General features: G+C 40.0%; 1 protein-coding gene across 1 annotated transcript; it reads right to left on the bottom strand.

Moving 5' to 3' along the window:
- Positions 1-19696: 19696 nt before the first annotated feature.
- LOC104845864 (late cornified envelope protein 1D-like) lies at positions 19697-20089 on the bottom strand. Its single transcript, XM_010589641.2, has one exon. It carries the CDS (start codon positions 20087-20089, stop codon positions 19697-19699), a length of 393 nt encoding a protein of 130 aa, XP_010587943.2.
- Between the last annotated feature and the right edge of the window lie 563 nt (positions 20090-20652).

The raw sequence follows: 20652 nt of genomic DNA, 5'->3' as shown, positions 1-20652 counted from the left end.
TGGAGGTGGGCATGGGGCTGGGCATTGGGGAGGGCACTTGGGAGGACACTTGGGGGTGCACTTGGGAGGGGGCTGGCACTGCTGCTGGCTCTGCTGGCAGGACATCTTGGTAGGTGTCAGGAGCTGAGGGAGCATCAGACACAAGTCAGACCTGGGCACAGAGGCCACCCTGTTCTTTTGTCCTTTCAGCCTCATTTCTACTACGTTTAAATGACCTGTTTGGAGTCAGTCTTAGAAAACAAATCCCTGACACTGTTGCCATTTTTAACACCTTACCAACTCCCAGAGAATCCCCTAGGAATCTTAGCTTATTCTGTGAAGCAGGAGGGGATCACCTATTTTACTAAGTAGAAATATGAGGCCAAATGATAAGAAAGTGAAAAAACAAAACAAAATTTTTTTTCACTTACATAAATCTTTGTAGTATCCCATGGAGATTAATTTAGAGCTGAAATCTTTTCTTTAAAGAATAAAGAACACTTTCTTAGAATAATGGCCTAAGTAGTTTCGTCTGGTAGATTGGAAGATCAGAATAGAAAGGAATCTTGGCAATTTCCTGGTTCCACTGGCTCTCTTTATTAAAGAGGAAGCTGAGAGCCAAAAAAGTGCTGTACCTAGGTACCCTGGCTCCAGCCCAGCGCTCTGACGTTTTCGGAAACACCATCATCACTTGTGCTAATACCTTGGCAGTAACCAAAAAAAAAAAAAATCAAACCCATCGCTGTGGAGTCGATTCCAACTCATGGCGACCCTATAGGACAGAGTAGAACTGCCCCACAGAGTTTCCAAGGAGCAGGTGGTAGATTCAAACTGCCAACCTTTTGTTTAGCAGCCTGAGCTCTTAACCACTGCACCACCAGTGCTCCTAATTTGGCATAGAGACTATTACATTTCTTGTGTATTTAGAACTCTGAGCTTTTAAAGCATATTCCCAAGTCCCCTCCTATACCCATGTGCTTAACATTCTCCAAGTATTCCTTTGATCCTCTCCTCATTTTGGGAATCGCTGCCTCAAAATGATACTTTGCAGAAAGACATACAGCAACATTCTCAAAGGTAAACTCCCGCTTCTGAAAATTCTTCCAGGATATCAGAGCAGTCAATGTTTTTGTTCCCTCATCCTGAGAAATTCAAATATGTGTAGAACTGCTGAGTTCCTCAAAGAACAACAAAGCAATCACAGGGCTCTTGCTCTTGCAGTCAGCCCCAGCTCCCTGTCCCTTTAATAACAAGGACTCCAGCTCCTCCAAGGCTGTGCTCAGCGCCCCCTCCAGCTCTGGTCTGAGTATCCTCTTGTGAAGCCCTTTCTCCTGGTTCCCAGGGGACACTCACCAGGTTCACAAGCAGGCACAGGTCCGTTAGCACCTCAGAAGATGAGTGGATGGAGATGCTCTTGACGGAGGCCCTTTTATTCTGGCCTTGGGCTCTGCCCCCAGCCTATGAGACACGGCCTCAGGCATGCGGGGACCCACCTCCTGCCGCCTACATAAGTCGTGTGACTGGATGACAACTGAAGGCTCCTCACATGCCACCCTCCACAGTTGTTCAGGCGAGCTGCTCTCACTAGGAATATGGTTGCTTAGAAATGACGCTGTGGATATCAGTTCCTAAAATCAGTGCCCTTTCTTGGAGCTTGGACTTCCAGCTCCTCTTTTCCTATTTCCCTGGATTCACAGAAGCCTCTAAATGTATCTGCTTATTTCCCAGGCACCCCAGCAGATCCTGGGTGAGTGAGTGTGTGCATCTATGTGACTATACCATAGCAGTAAAGGTCTTGGCTTACGAGTCAGCCAAATTTGGTCAGAATCCTGGTCAGCCACTCAATAACTGCACTACCTTATGAAAATCACCTAAACTTTCTCATTCTCATTTTCCTCAACTTTGAAACAGAGATAATGAAAATTATTCTTGGGGACGTTGTGATGGTCAACAAAATCACAGAAAGAATTGCCCAGTAAGGGTCCTGTAACAGAGGGGACCCTCATAAATGAGATGCCTGTCCGTTGATAACTATAAAGAAACTTTTTTTTTTTTTTAAATCACTACTGTTTTCCAAGAGAGGTGCATCTGATTTTTTAAATGACCATTTTTCCAACTAAGATGCTTGGTAAATTTTCATGTAAAAATATCCTAAGAGAGAAGCTGGAGAAAGAAGCTGCATTACTTTGCATAATAGAATGAGAATATGTTACTTCCAGGGATCTAACCCATGGGAAAAGGGTAAAGCCTGTGGAAGAAAAAGAAGAAAGAGATCGTGAGAATATTTAAGCCTAGGACACTGGAGGAGGCAGGAAAGCCTTAAAGAATAGGAGTGCTTGAAATTCACTGTGAATTTTTTAGTGTTACAGCATTTTTTCTTCACATATGCAAGATTTCCTTGCAAGTTTATTTATTGTATTTGAATATCTTTAGGAGATTAAGGTAAACATATCTGGGCCAGTATAACATATAATAGTTTCTCCTTCCAGGTCCAGAGGGCAACATTATGAAAAATCTAAATGAATTAATTAGACGAAGGTAAATTAGAGTTAGAAGTAATTATGTGAAGAAAGATTTCCTTCCAGGAAGTGTCCAGAACAGTTCCCCAGAGCCTGGAATGAGATACAGATCAACTTAATAATGTCTAGGTCACAATGGGCATGGAGAACCAATGTATGGCGAGATGTATACGTGTATGTGCACGTTTTAGATTGAGTTATTATGTGTGTATACGTATATAGTACATGTCTGCAGTTTGGCCTACTGTGGTGGCTTATTGTGATGCTGGAAGCTATGCCACTGGTATTTCAAATACCAGCAGGGTCACCCATGATGGACAGCTTTCGGCAAAGCTTCCAGACTAAGACAGACTAGAAAGAAAAGGCTGACAATCTACTTCTGAAAATTAGCCAATGAAAACCCTATTAGAATATTATCTGATGTAATGCTGGAAGATGAGCCTCCTAGGTTGAAAGGCAGCAATGACTCAAGCATACCAGTGATCATAAGAATAACATGGGACCAGACAGCATTTTGCTCTGTTGTATATGGGGTCATGTCATAAAGAAACACCAATCTTACACTCTGTTAGAAGCAAAAGCAAAAATTTTATTGAATAATAAGATCCAAGAACTGGAGCATACCACAGGGTAAAACAGTATTCCAAATTGCAAGAAGAGAGTGAGGCTTTTATCAGGAGGAATAAGCAAAGGTTTGGGCGCTCTCAGGCATGAAGAGGGGTGGGGTACATGGCAAGTTACAAGGGGATTGTTAAACTGTAATCCTTCTTAACATCAATTCTGTTTTCTAACCTCCTGGATTTTGTCAATCAAGGCATTCTTCCTGGATCAAGCTGTGTAAACATTCTTGACAAACATCTGTTAACAAACATTTCTTATACTATCTCAATCCTCGACCCTTGCTCTTTCTGTGTTACAAGCAGTTAAACTTTGACAAGTAGGCGAATTGTCTTTTAAGAGTAGCGAAGCAAGGATTTTAGGCCAAGGTGCAGTTAAATTTAAACTGGAGTTTAATTTAGATCTGAGGTCACCATCTTAGCCACGCTGAGTACCTTGAATTTTGGGGTCCGCATACAATCACCATGAGTCAGAGCCAACTCAATGGCAACTAACAATAACAACAGCACGTACATATATATCCACCTTGTCCAATTGTTTTCAACAACAGATATCTCAAGGCCATAGCCTGAAATTATACTGCCTCCACCTGTATGGTTTCTCCTTGATTCTATTCTTCATTTGGATCAAAAAATGGTTCCTCTCCACTATCCCCCATCCCGGAATAATTATCCCTGACACTGAAGGGCGCTTCCTCTTGGGCTCCATGGTGCGTTCAGGATGAAGGACAGTGTCCTTTGACTTACGTTCAAGGCTCTGTGCAATATGACTCTGTACTGCTTCTCAAATGCATGCTTTGTTTCCTAAGCAAACCAAAAAAGCCATACCTGTTGCTGTTGAGTCAATGCCAACTCATGGTAGAACTGGCCTATTTACTGTATTTTGAGCCTGTCCCTCCCTGTCCTACCTCCATGCTTCATTCTATGATCTTTTCCTAAGATAAAAAAAAAATTTTGCAGTTCAAATCCCACTTGCTCTGTTATCCTGTAGGTGATATATCTCACAAATGAAATTTTAATGAACTCTTTAAAGCATGGCTATGTCTTACATTTTTGTATCCCCACCAACAAATAGTACAAGTTTATGTTTATAACAATGGTTAATAGATCTTTTAAAATCCCTTACTAGCATTAACATTGACTTCACAGTTTACAAATAGCTATTCCACATGCCTTAGGTCATCTTCATAGAAGATCATACTCTGAATCAGGCACAGCAAGGCATGTTGGCCACATCACCTTGTAGAGATCTGCCACTCTCAGTTATGACATTTGCTATCCTGCTCAGGTTGTTCCAACGGACTTAGTAATGGGGAAGTAGTCAGGATATGGATGCCTTTGCTCACACAGAAGCATAGCTCCTGATCCCTAGAATGGTGGGATTAAGAGGTTATCTGATTCCCTCCTCTGCCTCAAGGCAGGGCAGCGCCCAAACTATCATCAGCCCTGGGTTTAGGTGATGAGTCAGCAGCATGGTTGTCACATCACTAAACCCACTACTGTCTAGTCAATTCCAACTCATAGTGACCCCACAGGACAGAGTAGAACTGCCCTATATGGTTTTTAAGGCTGTAAATCTTTACAGAAACAGACTACCACATCCTCCTCCCACGGAGTGGCTGGTGGGTTCGAATCACTGACTTTTTTGGTTAGCAGCCAAGAGCTTTAACCAGTATGTCACCAGGGCTCCTCCTGTCACATCACTAGGACTTTTAGCCTTGAATATTAGCTGTCAATGGCTTTGGGACCATTCAATAAGCACTATTGATTAGCAAAGGATTTCTGAGCTCACCTATTCCTCCAAGGAGTCCATGGGCTGCACCATCATTCTCTCATCTTCTCTGGGAACTGGATGGAGGGTACAGAGCTGAGATCTTACAGGAAATGATTCAGTCTGAATTAGTTTTCCTCTGTGTTCTCCCACTCTTCTGCCTTCTAAGCCAAGAACTAACAGGTTGAGAAATTTTAGTTTGTCTCCCTACCTACGAATCTTTCTTTTGAATTACAAATGATGAAACAACCCTCTAAAAGTACTAGAAAATAGAGGTGGTTATTTCTTAATTATTAAGTGAGGGGGTATTTTAATAACGGCACAAAACCCATAGTTTATAAAGGAAAATATTGGTAAATTAAAGTATATAAAAGTAAATGTTATATGGTAAAATGTACCATAATTGGTAAAAGGCAAATAATCAACTAGAGAAAAACACACGTTAGGTAAGAAATTAATATCTCTAATATACAACTATCTATTTCAGATTAGGAAAAAAAATAAACATACAAAAAACCTAATGGACAAAGGACATAGACAGCCCATTACTTCTCACTCTCTTACATACACACACATACACATACACACCCCACTCAAGCTGGAAATGGAAAATAAAATTTGAAAGGATGTTCAAGTTGACTAATATTCAAGGAAATGCAGACAGAACACAAAAAAAATAATCTTTTGCTTTGGGAGGGGGAATATCAGATTCATTTACTTACTTCAGAATAATGACAATTGTAGTGGCTAACAAAACTCAATCTGTGTAGTCTATAACAATATAAATTCATATTTTTGGGTGAGACTATAGATTGACATAAACATTCTGGCTGTCAATTTAGTAGTCATTGGTATCTAATGAATTCAAATTTAGAATAAGCATATCCCTCTACACAATAATTGTTCTTCTAGTAATTTAACCTAATAAAATTGTGATATACAAGAGATAAATGCATAAGAATGTTGATTGCAACAAATTAGATATAGTAAGAGAGTTACACAAGGTAGCAAGATATAAGCTCAATATATATTAAAAATACTCAATTATTCCAGCAACACCGTACGAATAATTATTTCAGGAAAAAATCATCAGTGGATATTGCCTTAGTTATCTAGTTCTGGTTTTAACAAAGATAAATTTATTCTCTCACTGTCTAGTGGGCTAGAAGTCCAAATTCAGAGTGGCAGCTCCAGGGAAAGTCTTTCTCTCTCTGAAGGCTCTGGGGTAGGGTCCTCGTTGTCAATCTTCCCTGGCTGAGGAGCTTCCCAGCATGGGACCCTGGGTCCAAAAGAGGTACTATTATCCTGGCTTTTGTTTCTTGGTGGTATGACGTCCCCCTGACTCTCTGCTTGCTTCTCTCTTTTATCTCGAAACAGATTAATTTAGGATACAACCTCATTTTGTAGATTGAGTCCTGCCTCATTAACATAACCGCCTCTGATCCTGCCTCATTAACATCGTAGAGGTAGGATTTACAACACATAGGAAAATCACATCAGATGACAAAATGGTGGACAATCACACAATACCGGGATTCATGGCTTGCCAAGTTGACATGTATTTTTAGGGGTCACAATTCAATCCATGACAGATGTCAGAATAGTTTTGGGTATGGGTTTGATAAGGCATAAATATTTAGTTTTTTTTATTATTATTATTGAGTAAAAATGTATACAACAATACAGTTGCCATTTCAACAATTTTTACATGTACAATTCAGTGACATTAATTACATTCATTATGTTGTGTAACCATCACCACTATCTGTTTCCAAATTTTTCCATCATCCCAAGCAGAAACTCAGTGCCTCTAAGCTACTCTTCCCTCCCACCCCTGGTCTCTTTACTTTTGTCTATTCTAGATATTCAATATAAGGTATATCATACAATATTTGTCCTTTTGTGACTCACTTATTTCACTTATCATAATGTTTTCAAAGTTCATCCATGTTGTAGTGTGCATCAGGTCTTTATTTCTCTTTATGGCTGAACAATATCCCATTGTATGCATAAACTACATTTTATTTATCCATTCATCCATTGATGGACATTTAGGTTGGTTCCACATTTTGGCCATGTTGAATAGTTTTTCAATATACATTGATGTACAACTATCTGTGTTCTTGCCTTAAACAGTCTTAAAGTGTCTCCCCACGAGTTGTTAACTTAAAATAGTAAATAGTAGCTTTACAATGAAGAACCCTGGCAGGCATAACTTTACCAAATGGCCAAAGTTACATTCTATAAAACTAATTGTCTCTACTCTTCAAAAAAAAAAAAAAAAACTGTCATGAAAGACAAAGAAAGATTAATTGTCACATATTGGAAAAGACTAATAGAACATGACAACTAAATACAATGTATGATTCTGGATTGGCTTCTGAACCAATAAAAATTTTTTTCTATAAAAGATATTAGCAGGACAAATGTCAAAATTTGACTAAAGTCTGTACACAAACAATCATACTGTATCTGTAATTTCCTGATTTTGGTGATTGTATTGTGGTTATGTAAGAAATGTTCATGCTTTAAGGGTTACATACTGAAGTATTGGGGGGGAAGTTCCATTATGTCTACAAGTTACTCTCGAGCAATTCAGAAGGAAAAAATACACACATACCCATATGGAGAGAGAAGAGAAAAGAGAGAGGAGAGGGTGGAAACGAGGTTTGGTTTTTTGGCTTTATGTTCATTAAAAATATACCACAAAAATGGTATTGGCTTGGAAAGTTATTTGCCAGGCATCTGATAAAAGATTAGTACCTGGATTATTGTGGTGCAGTGAATTACTTAATATGGCCTTTCTTGCCATGGTCTTTGTAACTCCCACCAAATTAATGGGTGGGAATATGCAAATGAGTTGCTTATGGCCCACCAAGGGAATTGGATAGCTTGGTAATAATGCAAAGAAGGTGCATGGTGCCCTTGTGGAGGTGGTACCATGCAAAAAAGGTGTATGAAACCCTAACAAGGGAATTGGTCAGTTTTGCCATCTTGTTGTTAGTCTTATAGGGAGACACAGAGAGAGAGAGAGGATCTATAACAAGGAAGACAGTAAGAGACAGCATAGTGAGATGGCAGGAACCAAGAGATTAGTGCAAGACAGTTGTGGTGGGGCTTGCTGACCCACAGAGCTAAGTGTTGCCCAAGAAGGTCCCCAGCAAGGTCCCATCAGGGCCAGGTGGCAGAAGGCAAGAAAAAGCCGTCCTGATCAAAGAACCGTGTCTTGAGTTGTTTCTGATTCTGATCCTGAGTTGCACCCTGTCACTTCCTTAATGAACCACTTAATGAGTACAGTTTGTAAGTTCCGTGATACATTGCAGTGAATTACCGAACCCCAAAATGGGAGGATGAGTGCTGAGTGGAGGGGAAGTAGTTGATGTTAGAGATGATGGAATGGTACAGCAGCTTGGAAAAGTTGAACATTTGGACATTTTTTTTTTAAATCTGCCTCATAGGAACTGGCTTTGTGCTGATTTATGTAAAACAAATTATTCACTTAATTATCTGAAGAACTTCGTGTATGTGAATTATAGAATCTGATGTGCTGGCATATCTGAATTAGGTGACTTCAGATGTAAATTAAAAACTCCATTCTGAATTAAACTAAGAGTTTCACAAAGTTTTATTGCCTAAAGCAAAGAAACAAAAAACAAAACAAAACAAACCTGTTACTCTCAAGTCCATTCCAGCTCATAGCAACTCTACAGGATGGAGTAAAACTGTCCCATAGGGTTTCCAAGGAGTGGCTCCTAGTTCAAACTGCCAACCTTTTGGTTAGCAGCTCAGATCTTAACCACTGCACCACCAGGGCTCCAAAATAAAGAAGGCAAGAGCTAAAATTTCTAACCTAGTTAAAGGTTTGTCCATTGCTGTTAAGAATGTTTACACAGCTGGACCCAGAGAAGGCCCTTGTTCAACAAGAGGGTAGGCAGTAAGACTGATAATGTTAAATAAAGTCAGAACCTATAAATAACTTCATAGCCATAATGCATATATCAAGATATATCATAGTATATATCAAGCCTCAGTTCCCCATCCTGACTCCCAAATTAATTATTACTCATTGGGATTTTTTCCACTAAATTTCTGCTGAAAAAAAAAAAGCCTGTTGCCGTCGAGTTGATTCCAAGTAGATGCAATCCTATAGGACAGAGTACTACTGCCCCATAAGGTTTCCAAGGAGCAGCTGGTGGATTTGAACTGTCATCCTTTCAATTAGCAGCCAAACGCTTAACCACTGTTCCACCAGAGCCCCATATTTCTGATAAAAAAAAAAAAAATTTTTTTAATAGTTCTTTGTAAATTAGTAACTAAGTAGAGACTAAGTTTGTTAAAATAAGGAAGCAAGTCACAGCTATAAAAGCCCTGACTGGAAGGGAAGGACAACATGCAACACAGGGGAAATCAGCACAACTGGACTAATACAAAAGCTGAGAAGTTTCCTGAACATAACCAAACACTTCAAGAGAAAGAGTAGCAAGGGCAAGGGTCTAGGAACCATGGTTTCAGGGAACATCTAGGTCAATTGGCATAACAAAGCTTGTTAAGAAAATGTTCTGCATTCCACTTTGGTGAGTGGCATCTGGGGTCTTAAAACTTTTCAAGGAGCCATCTAAGATGTATCAATTTGTTCCAATCCACCTGGACCAAAGGAGAATGAAGACCACCAAAGACACAAGGAAAATATGAGCCCAAGAGACAAAAGGGGCCACATAAACCTGAAACTCCATCAGCCTGAGACCAAAAGAACTAGATGATGCCCAGCTACCACCAGTGATTGCCCTGAGAGAGAACACAAGAGAGACCCTGACTGAGCAGGAGAAAAGTGTGGTGCAGAACTAAAATTCTCATAAAAAGACCAGACTTAATGGTCTGCCTGAGACTAGAGAAACCACTAAAGATTTGGCCCTCAGACTCAGTGTTAACCCAGAACTAAAACCATTCCCAAAGCCAACTCTTCAGTCAAAGATTAGGCTGGACTATAAGACATAAAATGATACTTGTGAAAAGCATGCTTCTTAGTTCACGAGACTAAATGGGCAAGTGCTGTCCAGAGGTAGAGTGAGAAAGCAGGAAGGAATAGGAGCCGGTTGAATGGACATGGGAAACCCAGGGTGGAAAGGAGGAGTGTGTTGTCACATTACAGGGATTGCAACTAGGGTCACATAAAAATATGTGTATAAATTTTCATATGAAAACTAACTTGAGTTGCAAACTTTCACCTAAGGCACAATATAAAAAGTAAATAAAAGCCTTGACTGTAACACAAAGAGTGCAGAGATTCAAGCTTTCGCTTATGTAAATAATTTTAACTGCTTTTCAAGGAAGTCACCTTCTCCTCCTTAGCTGGATGGATGATGTTTACATTTAAAAGACTTCAGATTTAGAGCTGATTTAATCTTCACTCTTTCCTAACTAAAGGTCAATTTTACATTTCAAGGACTCCAACTAATTTTGATTCATCCTGCAAGCCATCACTAAATCTCCATATCAAGAATGTTTATAGGTCTCACTTTAGAAATGTTGCCTTAGTCAAATTGTGTCAGGAATAAGAAATTTCTGTTAGACTAGAAATGAATGTTAAGAAAGTTTGTGGTTTAACCACCCTTGCAAATTTCCCTTCCTTCCTCGGCACTTGTTTCATGTGAAGCTGTTTGCCTGTGTTTACTCTGCCTGTTAATACCCTGCTGTTTTTCCTGCAAGACAGAATACTTGCTACAGCATGTTTGAGTGCCACATGCCCTCCATCCCATGGAATGAAATTATCTTGTCAATAAAATATTTGTTTTAATTTGAATCAGAGCATATCAGAGCATCAGTCTAGTGCTTCCAATAGGACAACTTCAACAAGTCAATAGTTACAAAAGGAAAAAAATAGAGAAAAGTTCAGAAATGAGAACACGTTATTAGCCAGAACACACATTAGATAATTCTCATGATTACTTGCATCAATGTGTTGTTATTTAAAAGTCTGAGAACACAGATGTTGACAAGGATATGGAACAACAGGAAGTCTTTTACACTACTGGTGGGAGTGTAAATTGATACAAACCTTTTGGATAGCAATTTGGCAACATTTTTATAAAGTTGCAGATGAACACAGTCTGCAAATCAAGTTTTACTCCTAGCTATTTAACCTAGAGAAACTGTCCCATACTTATATATGAATACATTTAGAAGAATTTCTACAGCGGTATTATCTGTAACAGTAAATATTAGAGAAAAATTAAAAGTTTCTCAGCAAGATATTGTTGTTGTTAGTTGCTGTCAACTTGATCCTGACTCTTGGTGACCCCATGTGTTACAGAGTAGAGCTTCTCCATAAGGTTTTCTTGGCTATGATCTTAATGGAAGCAGGTTGCCGGACATTTTCTCTCATGCTCAACAAGATACTGATAAATAAATTGTGATATGTTCACAAATGGCATACACAGCAGTAAAAACTCAGACATCAACAAGAAAATTTCACAAATGTAAGTTGAAAGAAAAAAGCCAATTGCAGAAAAGTACATCAGGTATGATTATATAATATATACGGTTCTATAACACATGGTTCTATAATATAAACAGTTATATACAGGTTTAGTTATATAATATATATGTTATATAACATATTGCTGTCCAGTCGATTCCGACTCATTGCAACACTATATAACAGAGAAGAACTGCCCCACAGGGCTTCAAAGGAAAGACTTGTGGATTTGAACTGCCGACATTTTGGTTAGCAGCTGAACTCTTAACCACTGTGCTACCAGGGCTCCAATGTGGTATTTACATATATATACACACAGTTATGTGTATATACATGCATGTAAAATAAAGTAGAAAATTGTGAAATATTAGGGCTTTAGATAGGTGTTAAAACTATAAAAAAAAATAAGTAGGAATGATTAGTACCAAATTCTGGATTAGTTAGCATTGGTGGGAAGGGTGAAGAATGGGAGTGATATGTGTAAGACTTTATTTTTTAAGTCAGGCATTTGGTTAAGTGTCTTTGTTATCTAGTATTGCTTTAACAGAAATACCACAAGTGGATTGGCTTTAACAAAGAGAAATTTATTCTTTCATGATCTAATAGGCTACGAGTCCAAATTCAAGGCACCAGCTCCAGGGGAAGGCTTTCTCTCTCTGTTGGTTTTGGAGGAAGACCAACCTTCCCTTGTTCTAGGAGCTTCTCTTCACAGGAATTCCAGGTCCAAAGGGCAGGATTTGCTTCTGGCTCTGTTTTCTTAGAGCTGTGAGGTCCCCATGTCTCTCTGCTCCCTTCTCTCTTTTATATCTCAAAAGAGATTGACTTAAGACACAACTTAATCTTATAGATTGATTCCTGCCTTCCTTATTAACATAACTGCCACTACTCTTACCTCATTAACATCATAGAGATAGGATTTACAGCACATAGGAAAATCACATCAGATGACAGAATGGTGAACAATCATACAGTACTGGGAAATCATGGCCTAGTCAAGTTGACACACATTTTTTGGGGGACACCATTCAATCCATAACAGTAAGCAATTTTTCATTATGTAGCTCTTATACTATTTAGATATTTGAAAGTTTTCCAAATAATTTAAAATGTAGAAAGATTGTATACCAATAATATCAAATAAAAAAAATTTATTATGTAATATAAACCCACTAAACTATATTGGTTGAAAATATTTCAATAAATACAAGTCCGTAAGGCAACCAATCTGTGCTGGTTCATTAATAAATCTACAGTGATAAAAGCAGTGCCTGCATCCATCCAACACTTCTTGGTTGAATATTTCTGCACGTAATTGTGGGGCAGTTCTACTCTGTCCCATAGGGTCGCTATGAGTTGGAATTGACTGAACAGCAACAGGTTCATTTTTGGGTTTTTTTTTTTTTCTTTTGGTTTGGCTAATTTATAAATTATATATTATCATGCAGATGCCTCTTTGTATACTTTTAATACTTATACACTCAAAAGATAGCCTTTGGAGCTATGTATTTTATTGTTTGACTTACTGCTTCTACTTAAGCTAGTCTCAAGCCATTTTAATTAAATGTTAAAGACATGCACTTTTATCGGTTTGAGTCCTGTGGGGGACAGAGAATTGTGGAGCTGGGAGGTAACAGAGATTCTCAGAACAGCATAGGGCTAGGTACTCTAGGTATTAAATTGTTTTATTCTTTCTTACAGAGGAAACTGCCCTACAGACAAACCACTACCCCAGGAGTCCCCTCCTTGGCCGCTGTTCAGTGAGTCCTATGGCCAGACATTCAGGCTCATGTGGGTGGATCTGTCAGGACATAACAATGTCAAGAGTCTTGATCTTAATTTCTCTGGGCCTCTATTTGTAAATGAGGCTAAATAAGGGCCTACCTCACAAAGATTTTGTAATAACTAAGTTGTATTATGTATGTGATAATGCTTAACAGATTGCCTGACACATTGAAGTTGCTTGATAATTGATAGCTGTTTTCTGTTATACAGTTATCATCACGCAGAGCTGTAGCAGACTGGAGAGGGTGGATGTGAAAGAGGTTATCAAGTGGCAGTTGATACTGTTAACTAGCAAAATCGTCATTATCACCTGCTGAGGCCGTGCAGTTGTCCATTTGGGGTCAAGGAATTCTAAGAGTGCCGGGTAAGCCCGGGGGTGGCGGGTGGAGTGAATTTCAGAGAATGAAGGATACTTAGCACAGTTATTGAATGCCCTTGGTCCAAAGGGAGACATTTCTAATTTTGAATGGGGTACAAGTACCTTTTCCTCAGAAGCACCCAAATCAGGTGGAGAAAGAGTAAACAAACCCTGGGAAGTCCCAGAGATGGACACATGAAAGCAAAAATGAGTACACAAAAGGGCAACCTGAGTATATGATTTTTGAAGGACTCTAGCGTAAAAATGACCGGACGTCAGAAGAAAATCAACCAATCTTTCGAGAGAGAGGATGGACAAGCACCGTCCCTAATGACTCTCTGGTTAGCCTCAGGACCAGCTCCACCACAGAAACGGTTGTGCATCTCCTAAAGCAGGTCGTGCTTTCCAAGCTTGTGGCTGCCCGATGCCTCTTAAATGTGCTAAGACTACCAGAACTGGGCAACAGGAAGGCTCTATTTGTTGAAATGGTGAGCTGGTGATACCACGATTCACATTTTTAAATATGAACATTTTGTATTTCCCACTGAAAGAGGACTACTCTGGGCATCTGTTTGTAGGAGACTTGTGAAGGAAGAAGGCAGAAGAATGAGGAAGTAAGGGCAAGCAGGAGGAATGTGTTTCCAAATGGGACACAAATATCTCCCTGCCATACCCCAGGGACAGGCCTTAATAGCTAGAAAGGACCAGGATCTGAAGATGTCATGTCTGTAAAGATGCCAGAAGACTTTGGCACAGGTAATGATGTTCTGGGCCCCATATAATAATAGAAGACACAGAGTTAGGGACAGGCACATCCTGTCCCACCTTCTACCACTTAATCACCAAAGTGCATCCCTATATATGCAGGCTTTTGGGGAGCCAGGAACTGAGAACAAAGTATAAGAAAAATGATGACACAAGAAGGGGTAAAAATCTGTCAAGACAAGAGGAAGTGCAGATTTCTGGTTTTATTGTTTCATTTCAGGCTGAACAGCATAAGTTGCAGAGAGATGCAGGGTCTGTGCTTTGGGGTTCCCAGGGCAGGCCAAAACTAGGGGAAAGAGGTCAGTAATTAGGTTTTAGAGAGAGGTTTTGGGTTCCTGGATCCCAGAGCAAAAGAACCCTCTAGTCTGAGTCCATGGCCTTTGCTGGGACCTCTCAGCCATTCACGAAGGCTCAGGAGGAAGAGGAAGTCCTTGGACCTTTGGATCCCCATGTCAGCTCTTCTGGTCTCAGGGTTTACTTTAGCAGCAGCATCCTCCAAAGGACTGGCCACTCCCTCCTCTGCAGCAGCAGGAGCCCCCGCAGCCCCCGGAGTCCCCCAAGGGCTGGCTGCAGCAGTCAGAGCTGTGGTGCCTGTGGTGGCTCAGGCAGCAGCCACCACCCCCCTGAGCTGCAGCAGTCCCCAGGGCTACCACAGCAGGAAGAGACTGGAGGGCACTTTGGGGGACACTTGGGGGTGGGGCACTTGGGAGGGCATTCGTGGGTGCACTTGGGTGGGGGCTGGCACTGCTGCTGGCTCTGTTGGCAGGACATCACGGTGGCATCAGGAGCTGAGGGAGCATCAGGCACAAATCAGATCCCGGCACAGAAGACACCTTGCCCTTCTGTTTTTCAGCCTCATTTCCTGTTCCTACATTTTGATGAACTAAGCTTCATCCTTGAGATTTAACCACTGGAAGTTTCAATTTTAAAAAGTTGACCAAGTGATGTCATAGCCTCTCTTTTTAAGATGGGCAGAGATTATCGTATATTTTACAAAGAAGGAAAATGAGGCAAAAAGATATGAAAAAATCTGTCTAAAGTTAAGCTTCTTTTAAGTGAAGAGGACGATTTTCCCCATCAGGTCAACCAGAATGCTGAAATGGTCCAATCTAAAAACTGGTTCAGAAAGTAAATATTTTCTTAGAGAAGGAAAAACAAGAATCCTTTCTCGAAATAACTTCCTAGGTGATTTTGTCCTATAAAGACTTTGAGGGGCAGAGTTGTAAATCATCTTGGAGGTTGGACAGAACATCCCAAAGAGAGCAGACAATATCAAAACATGTAAAAAAATCAGGACACGATGGTTCTACTAGGCGTCCAAAATAAAACACCAGATGACTTTCCAGTAGAAAGAAAGTCACTAGAACTATATGACAGGGAATTCAAATCTCTAATATTCAGAGCTATCCAAGAGTTAAAGCAAAAAGCTGACAAAAATGAGGAAAACATAGACAAATTTATGGAAGAGGCAGACAAATTCATGGAAAATACAGACAAAAATAAAGAATTTGGGAAAATAATACAGGAAAAAAATGCCAAAATAAATTCACAACTAGAAATCATACAAAAACAATTAGAAGTTCAAAAGATAAACAACAAGATTTCAGAGATGGGCAGGTCATAGAAAGACTGTGGAGCAGGTTTGAAATGATGGAAAACAGGATCAGTGAAATTGAAGACAAACACTTAGATACAACTCTGAGGAAAAAATCAGAAAAAAGAATGAAGAAAAATGAGGAAACCCTGAGAATTATGTGGGATACAATCAAAAGCAAAAATTTGCAAGTGATTAGAGTTCCAGAACAGGGAGAGAAAACAGAAAACACAGGAATGATCACTGAAGAATTTCTGACAAAAGACTTCCCTAACACAATGAATGATGGAAAGCTGACCATCCAAGAAGTTCAACGAACCCCATATAAGATAGACCCCAAAAGAAAAACACCAAGACATAACATAATTACACTTGTTAAAACCAAAGACAAAGAAAAAAAATCCTTAAGGCAGCTTGAGAAAAACAAAAAGCCACATACAGAAGAGAAACAATAAGACTATGCTCTGGTTATTCAGCAGAAACCAGGCAGGCTAAAAGGCAATGGGATGAGGTACATAAAACCTTGGGAAAAAAAATTGCCAACCAAGAATAATATATCCTGCAAAACTCTCATTCAAACAGGATAGTGAAATTAGGACTTTTCCAGATAAACAGAAATATGTAAAAACCAAAGGAAACCTACAAGAATTATTAAAGGGAGTCCTTTGTTCTGAGAACAAACAACATCAGGCCACAGCCTGAATCCAGGATGCAAGATTGTGCCAGCCAGATACCAACATAGTAAATGAACTCTCAAGGACTATCCAAAACCAAACAATTACAACAGGGAACCAGAGAGGTTAATTTGTAAATGACAACAACATCAGAACAAAAAAAAAGCACTGCAAAATGACAGCAATAAACTCACACCTATCAATAATAACACTGAATGTAAATGGCCTAAATGCACTCATAAAGTGACAGAATGAATTAAAAAAAAAAAAGGATCCATTAATATACTGTCTACAAGAGACGCACCTCAGAAACAAAACATAAACTTATTAAAAATCAAAGGATGGAAAAAATATATATTAAGCAAATAACTTCCAAAAAAGAGCAGGAGTGGCAATACTAATCTCAGATAAAACAGGCTTTAAAACATAACCCACCAAAAAAGACAAAGAAGGGCACTATACAATGATTAAAGGAACGATCTATCATGAAGATTTAACCATAATAAACATCTACGCACCCAATGACAGGGCTCCAAAATACATAAAACAAACTCTAACAGCACTGAAAAAAGAAATTGACAGTTCCACAGTAATAGTAGGAGACTTCAACACACCACTCTTGGTAAAGGACAGAGCATCTAGAAAGAAACTCAGCAATGATACAGAGGAGCTAAGGAGCACAATCAACTTGACCTCAGAAACATGTATAGAATATGCCAGTCAACAGCTGCAAAGTACACATTCTTTTCCAACACACATGGAAAGTTCTCCAGAATAGACCACATCTTAGGCCACAGAGCAACCCTAAATAAAATGCAAAACCTTGAGATAATACAAAGTATCTTCTTTGATCACAATGCCTTCAAAGTAGAAATTAACAACAGGAAGAGTAAGGAGAAAAATTCAACTACATGGAAACTGAATAACGCCCTGATTAAAAACCACTGGGTAATAGAACAAATCAGAGATGCAACCAAAAAATTCCTAGAATCAAACGAGAATGAAAACACATCATACCAAAACCTTTGGGACACAGCAAAGGCAGTCATCAGGGGTCAATTTATAGCAATAGATGCACACATCAAAAAAGAAGAGAGGGACAAAATCAAAACATTAGCTACACAACTTGAATAAATAGAAAGAGAATAGCAAAAGAAGCCCACAGCCACCAGAAGAAAGGAAATAATAAACATTAGAGCAGAAATAAATAAAATAGAGAATAGAAAAACAATAGAATCAACAACACCAAAAGTTTATTCTTTGAAAGGATCGACAAAATCAACAAACCACCGGCCAAATTGACAAAAGAAAAACAGGAGAGGATGCAAATAACCCAAATAAGAAATGAAACGGGGGACATTACAACAGACCCAACTAAAACAAAAGGCATAACCGAAAAGCCAATAAAGGACATAAAATGAAGTACTGAAAATAATCTCAAAAAGAAAAGCAGAAAATAATTAAAAAATTGTCGTTAGCAAGCACCTCAGCTAGTGTAGGTCTTTGCCTGTTGGGGTGACCCAAACCTTCATTCCCAAAAGGTCTGGGTCATAAGTAGTCATGAATGAATTGGCTTAATGTAGTTTCCCATTGACTTTAATCACAGGCATGGTAGTACTAAGAAATGATCTCCTGTATTTCTTCCTTACTTCCATTGTGTAATAAGGGTCCAATTTCCCCTTGGGTACCAAATCAATCACTCCAGCCAGTACAGTAAGTCCATATTTTGCCTGTTGATTCAGAGACATGAGGAATACAAAAGCAAGATGTTAGACTTAATGCTAACCATATAATAATTACATGAGGTGTAAGAAAAACTAAATGCTCCATTAAACCATGTTCTGTTTTTCCCAAGGGAGAACTGTAATCTGAACCCACATGCACTGTATCAGGAGTCTCTTCTCTGCCTGGACTGGTTTTGGTTTTACTATCCACTCAGGTTTGATAGTTTGTTAGAATGACTCATAAAGTTTAGGAAAGTGCTGTACTTATGATTACAGTTTTATTATAGCAAAAAGATACAAAGCCAAACCATCCAAAGACAGTGAGGTCTGGAAGGGTCACAAAAGTTAAGCTTCCATTATCCTCAGGGACATGTCTCTCTCCCTCTCTTTCTCACACACACACACACACATTAATGTGCGACAGTATGCAGAATATTGTCAACCAGAGAAGCTCATCAGAGCTTTGACGTCAAGAGTTTGTATTGGGTTTTCATTATGTAGGCATGGTTGATTAAATCATTAGCCACATGACTGAATTCAATCTCCGGCCTTTCTTTCCTCACAGGTATCACCTGGCTCAAAGCTTCAACCCTCTAATCACGTGGTTAGTCTTTCTGGCATGGCCTGCTCCCATCCTGAATCATATTGCTAGCATGAACTATCAAGGAGCTCACCATTAGTCACCTCATTAGCATAAGCTATCAGGTGTGGTCCAAGGAACCCATATGAATAAAAAAGACACTCCTATCCCTAGGAAATCCCAAGGGTTTACAGGCAGCCTCCCAGAAGGCCAGACAAAGTCTTTACTACACAGGGGAGATGAGGGAATAGGATGGAGGAGATGAGACCAGGTAGAGGTAGGTCTGCGGCTATGTGGGATACACCTGAGGGACAAGGTCATACAGGTGAGAGGGACCAAGAACTGAAGGAGCTGCATTCATTGCAGACACAGGGGGATTGGAGCACCAACAATGCTGCTTTGACGCCCAAGTGACAAGGACTGATACAGAGTTAAGACAGACACATCCATCTTCCTCCTACCCCTTCCTATTTCCACTCCCAACCATTTGTACCTCAAAAGTATCCCTAGGTCCTGAGGTCCCAGGACATCCACCAGCTGAGGAGAGACAAGACCTGAACAATGCTCAGCCAAGCGATAATATAAATCAGTCTAGAATACAAACGATAGGCAAATTCTTTGTTTTATTGTTTCATGTAAGGCAGGAACTACAAAGAGACAGCTGGGGAACAACATATGACCTGCCCATGAGATGGGATAAGTTTACTGGAGAGGACGCAGGTTTCTGGACCCCAGACAGAGGGATAGATTAGGCAAGAGCTCAGGGCCTTTGTTGGGACCCTTCAGACAGTCAGAGGACCAAGAAGAAGGCTGAGTAGAAGTCCTGGGAACTCTGGTATTCTTGGCTCAGGGTCCACTTTAGCAGCAGGATCCTCCAGAGGACTGGCCATTCCCTCCTCCACAGCAGCTGGAGCCACCGCAGCCCACAGAGCCCCCCGAGGGCTGGCTGCAGCAGTCAGAGCCGTGGTGCCTGTGGCGGTGGGACCTGCGGCGCCTGTGGTGGCTCAGGCAGCAGCCGCCACCCCCTGAGCTGCAGCAATCCCCAGAGTTACCACAGCAGGAAGAGACTGGGGGACACTTGGGGGGACACTTGGGGGTGGGGCACTTGGGAGGGCACTTGGAAGGGGGCTGGCATTGCTGCTGGCTCTGCTGGCAGGACATGTTGGCAGGCGTCAGGAGCTGAGGGAGCATCAGACACAAGTCAGACCCGGGCACAGAGGCCACCCTGCCCTTCTGTCCTTTCAGCCTCATTTCTTGTCCCTGCATTTTAATAGCTAGTTTAAAATCGGTCAAGAGAATAAAATTCCAGTAGCTGTATTACTTCTAATAACTTATCAAATGCCCCTCAGAATCTCCTTGAAAAGTAGGAAGTTTTATCTACTTCACAAAGTAGAAAACTGAAGGTATATAAAAAAAAAAATTTGTTCAAAGTCTAAAAGTTGGATGAGTCAATATTTTTTAATTATGTCAGACAAAATCCTAAAATTTTCCTATCTAGGGATTAGATAAGAGCTGAAATCCTTTATATATAAATTAAATGTATGTAGAAATTATACAAATAAATGTATATACTTTTTTTTTTTTTTACTCTTTCTTGGAACGGTTTCTTAGATAATTTTGTGATTTAGGGAATTGAAAGGTCAGACTTGCAAAAGTTCTTAGAGAGTCCCTGGTGTAACTGACTCGTTATTTTTAATGGAAAAACAGAATCAATGGCTCAGACCTGGGACTTGAACCTGGTTCCCTGATCTCAGTCCAGAGCTCAATCTCAGCCTCCACCTCCTCAAGCTAAAGAGTTACCCTGCTCATTCTAG

This window comes from Loxodonta africana, chromosome 3 (genome assembly GCF_030014295.1).
Source record: "Loxodonta africana isolate mLoxAfr1 chromosome 3, mLoxAfr1.hap2, whole genome shotgun sequence".
Taxonomy (NCBI): Eukaryota; Metazoa; Chordata; class Mammalia; order Proboscidea; family Elephantidae; genus Loxodonta; species Loxodonta africana.
Note: the sequence above shows the minus strand (reverse complement) of the source record. Positions and strands in the feature narration are given on the sequence as shown.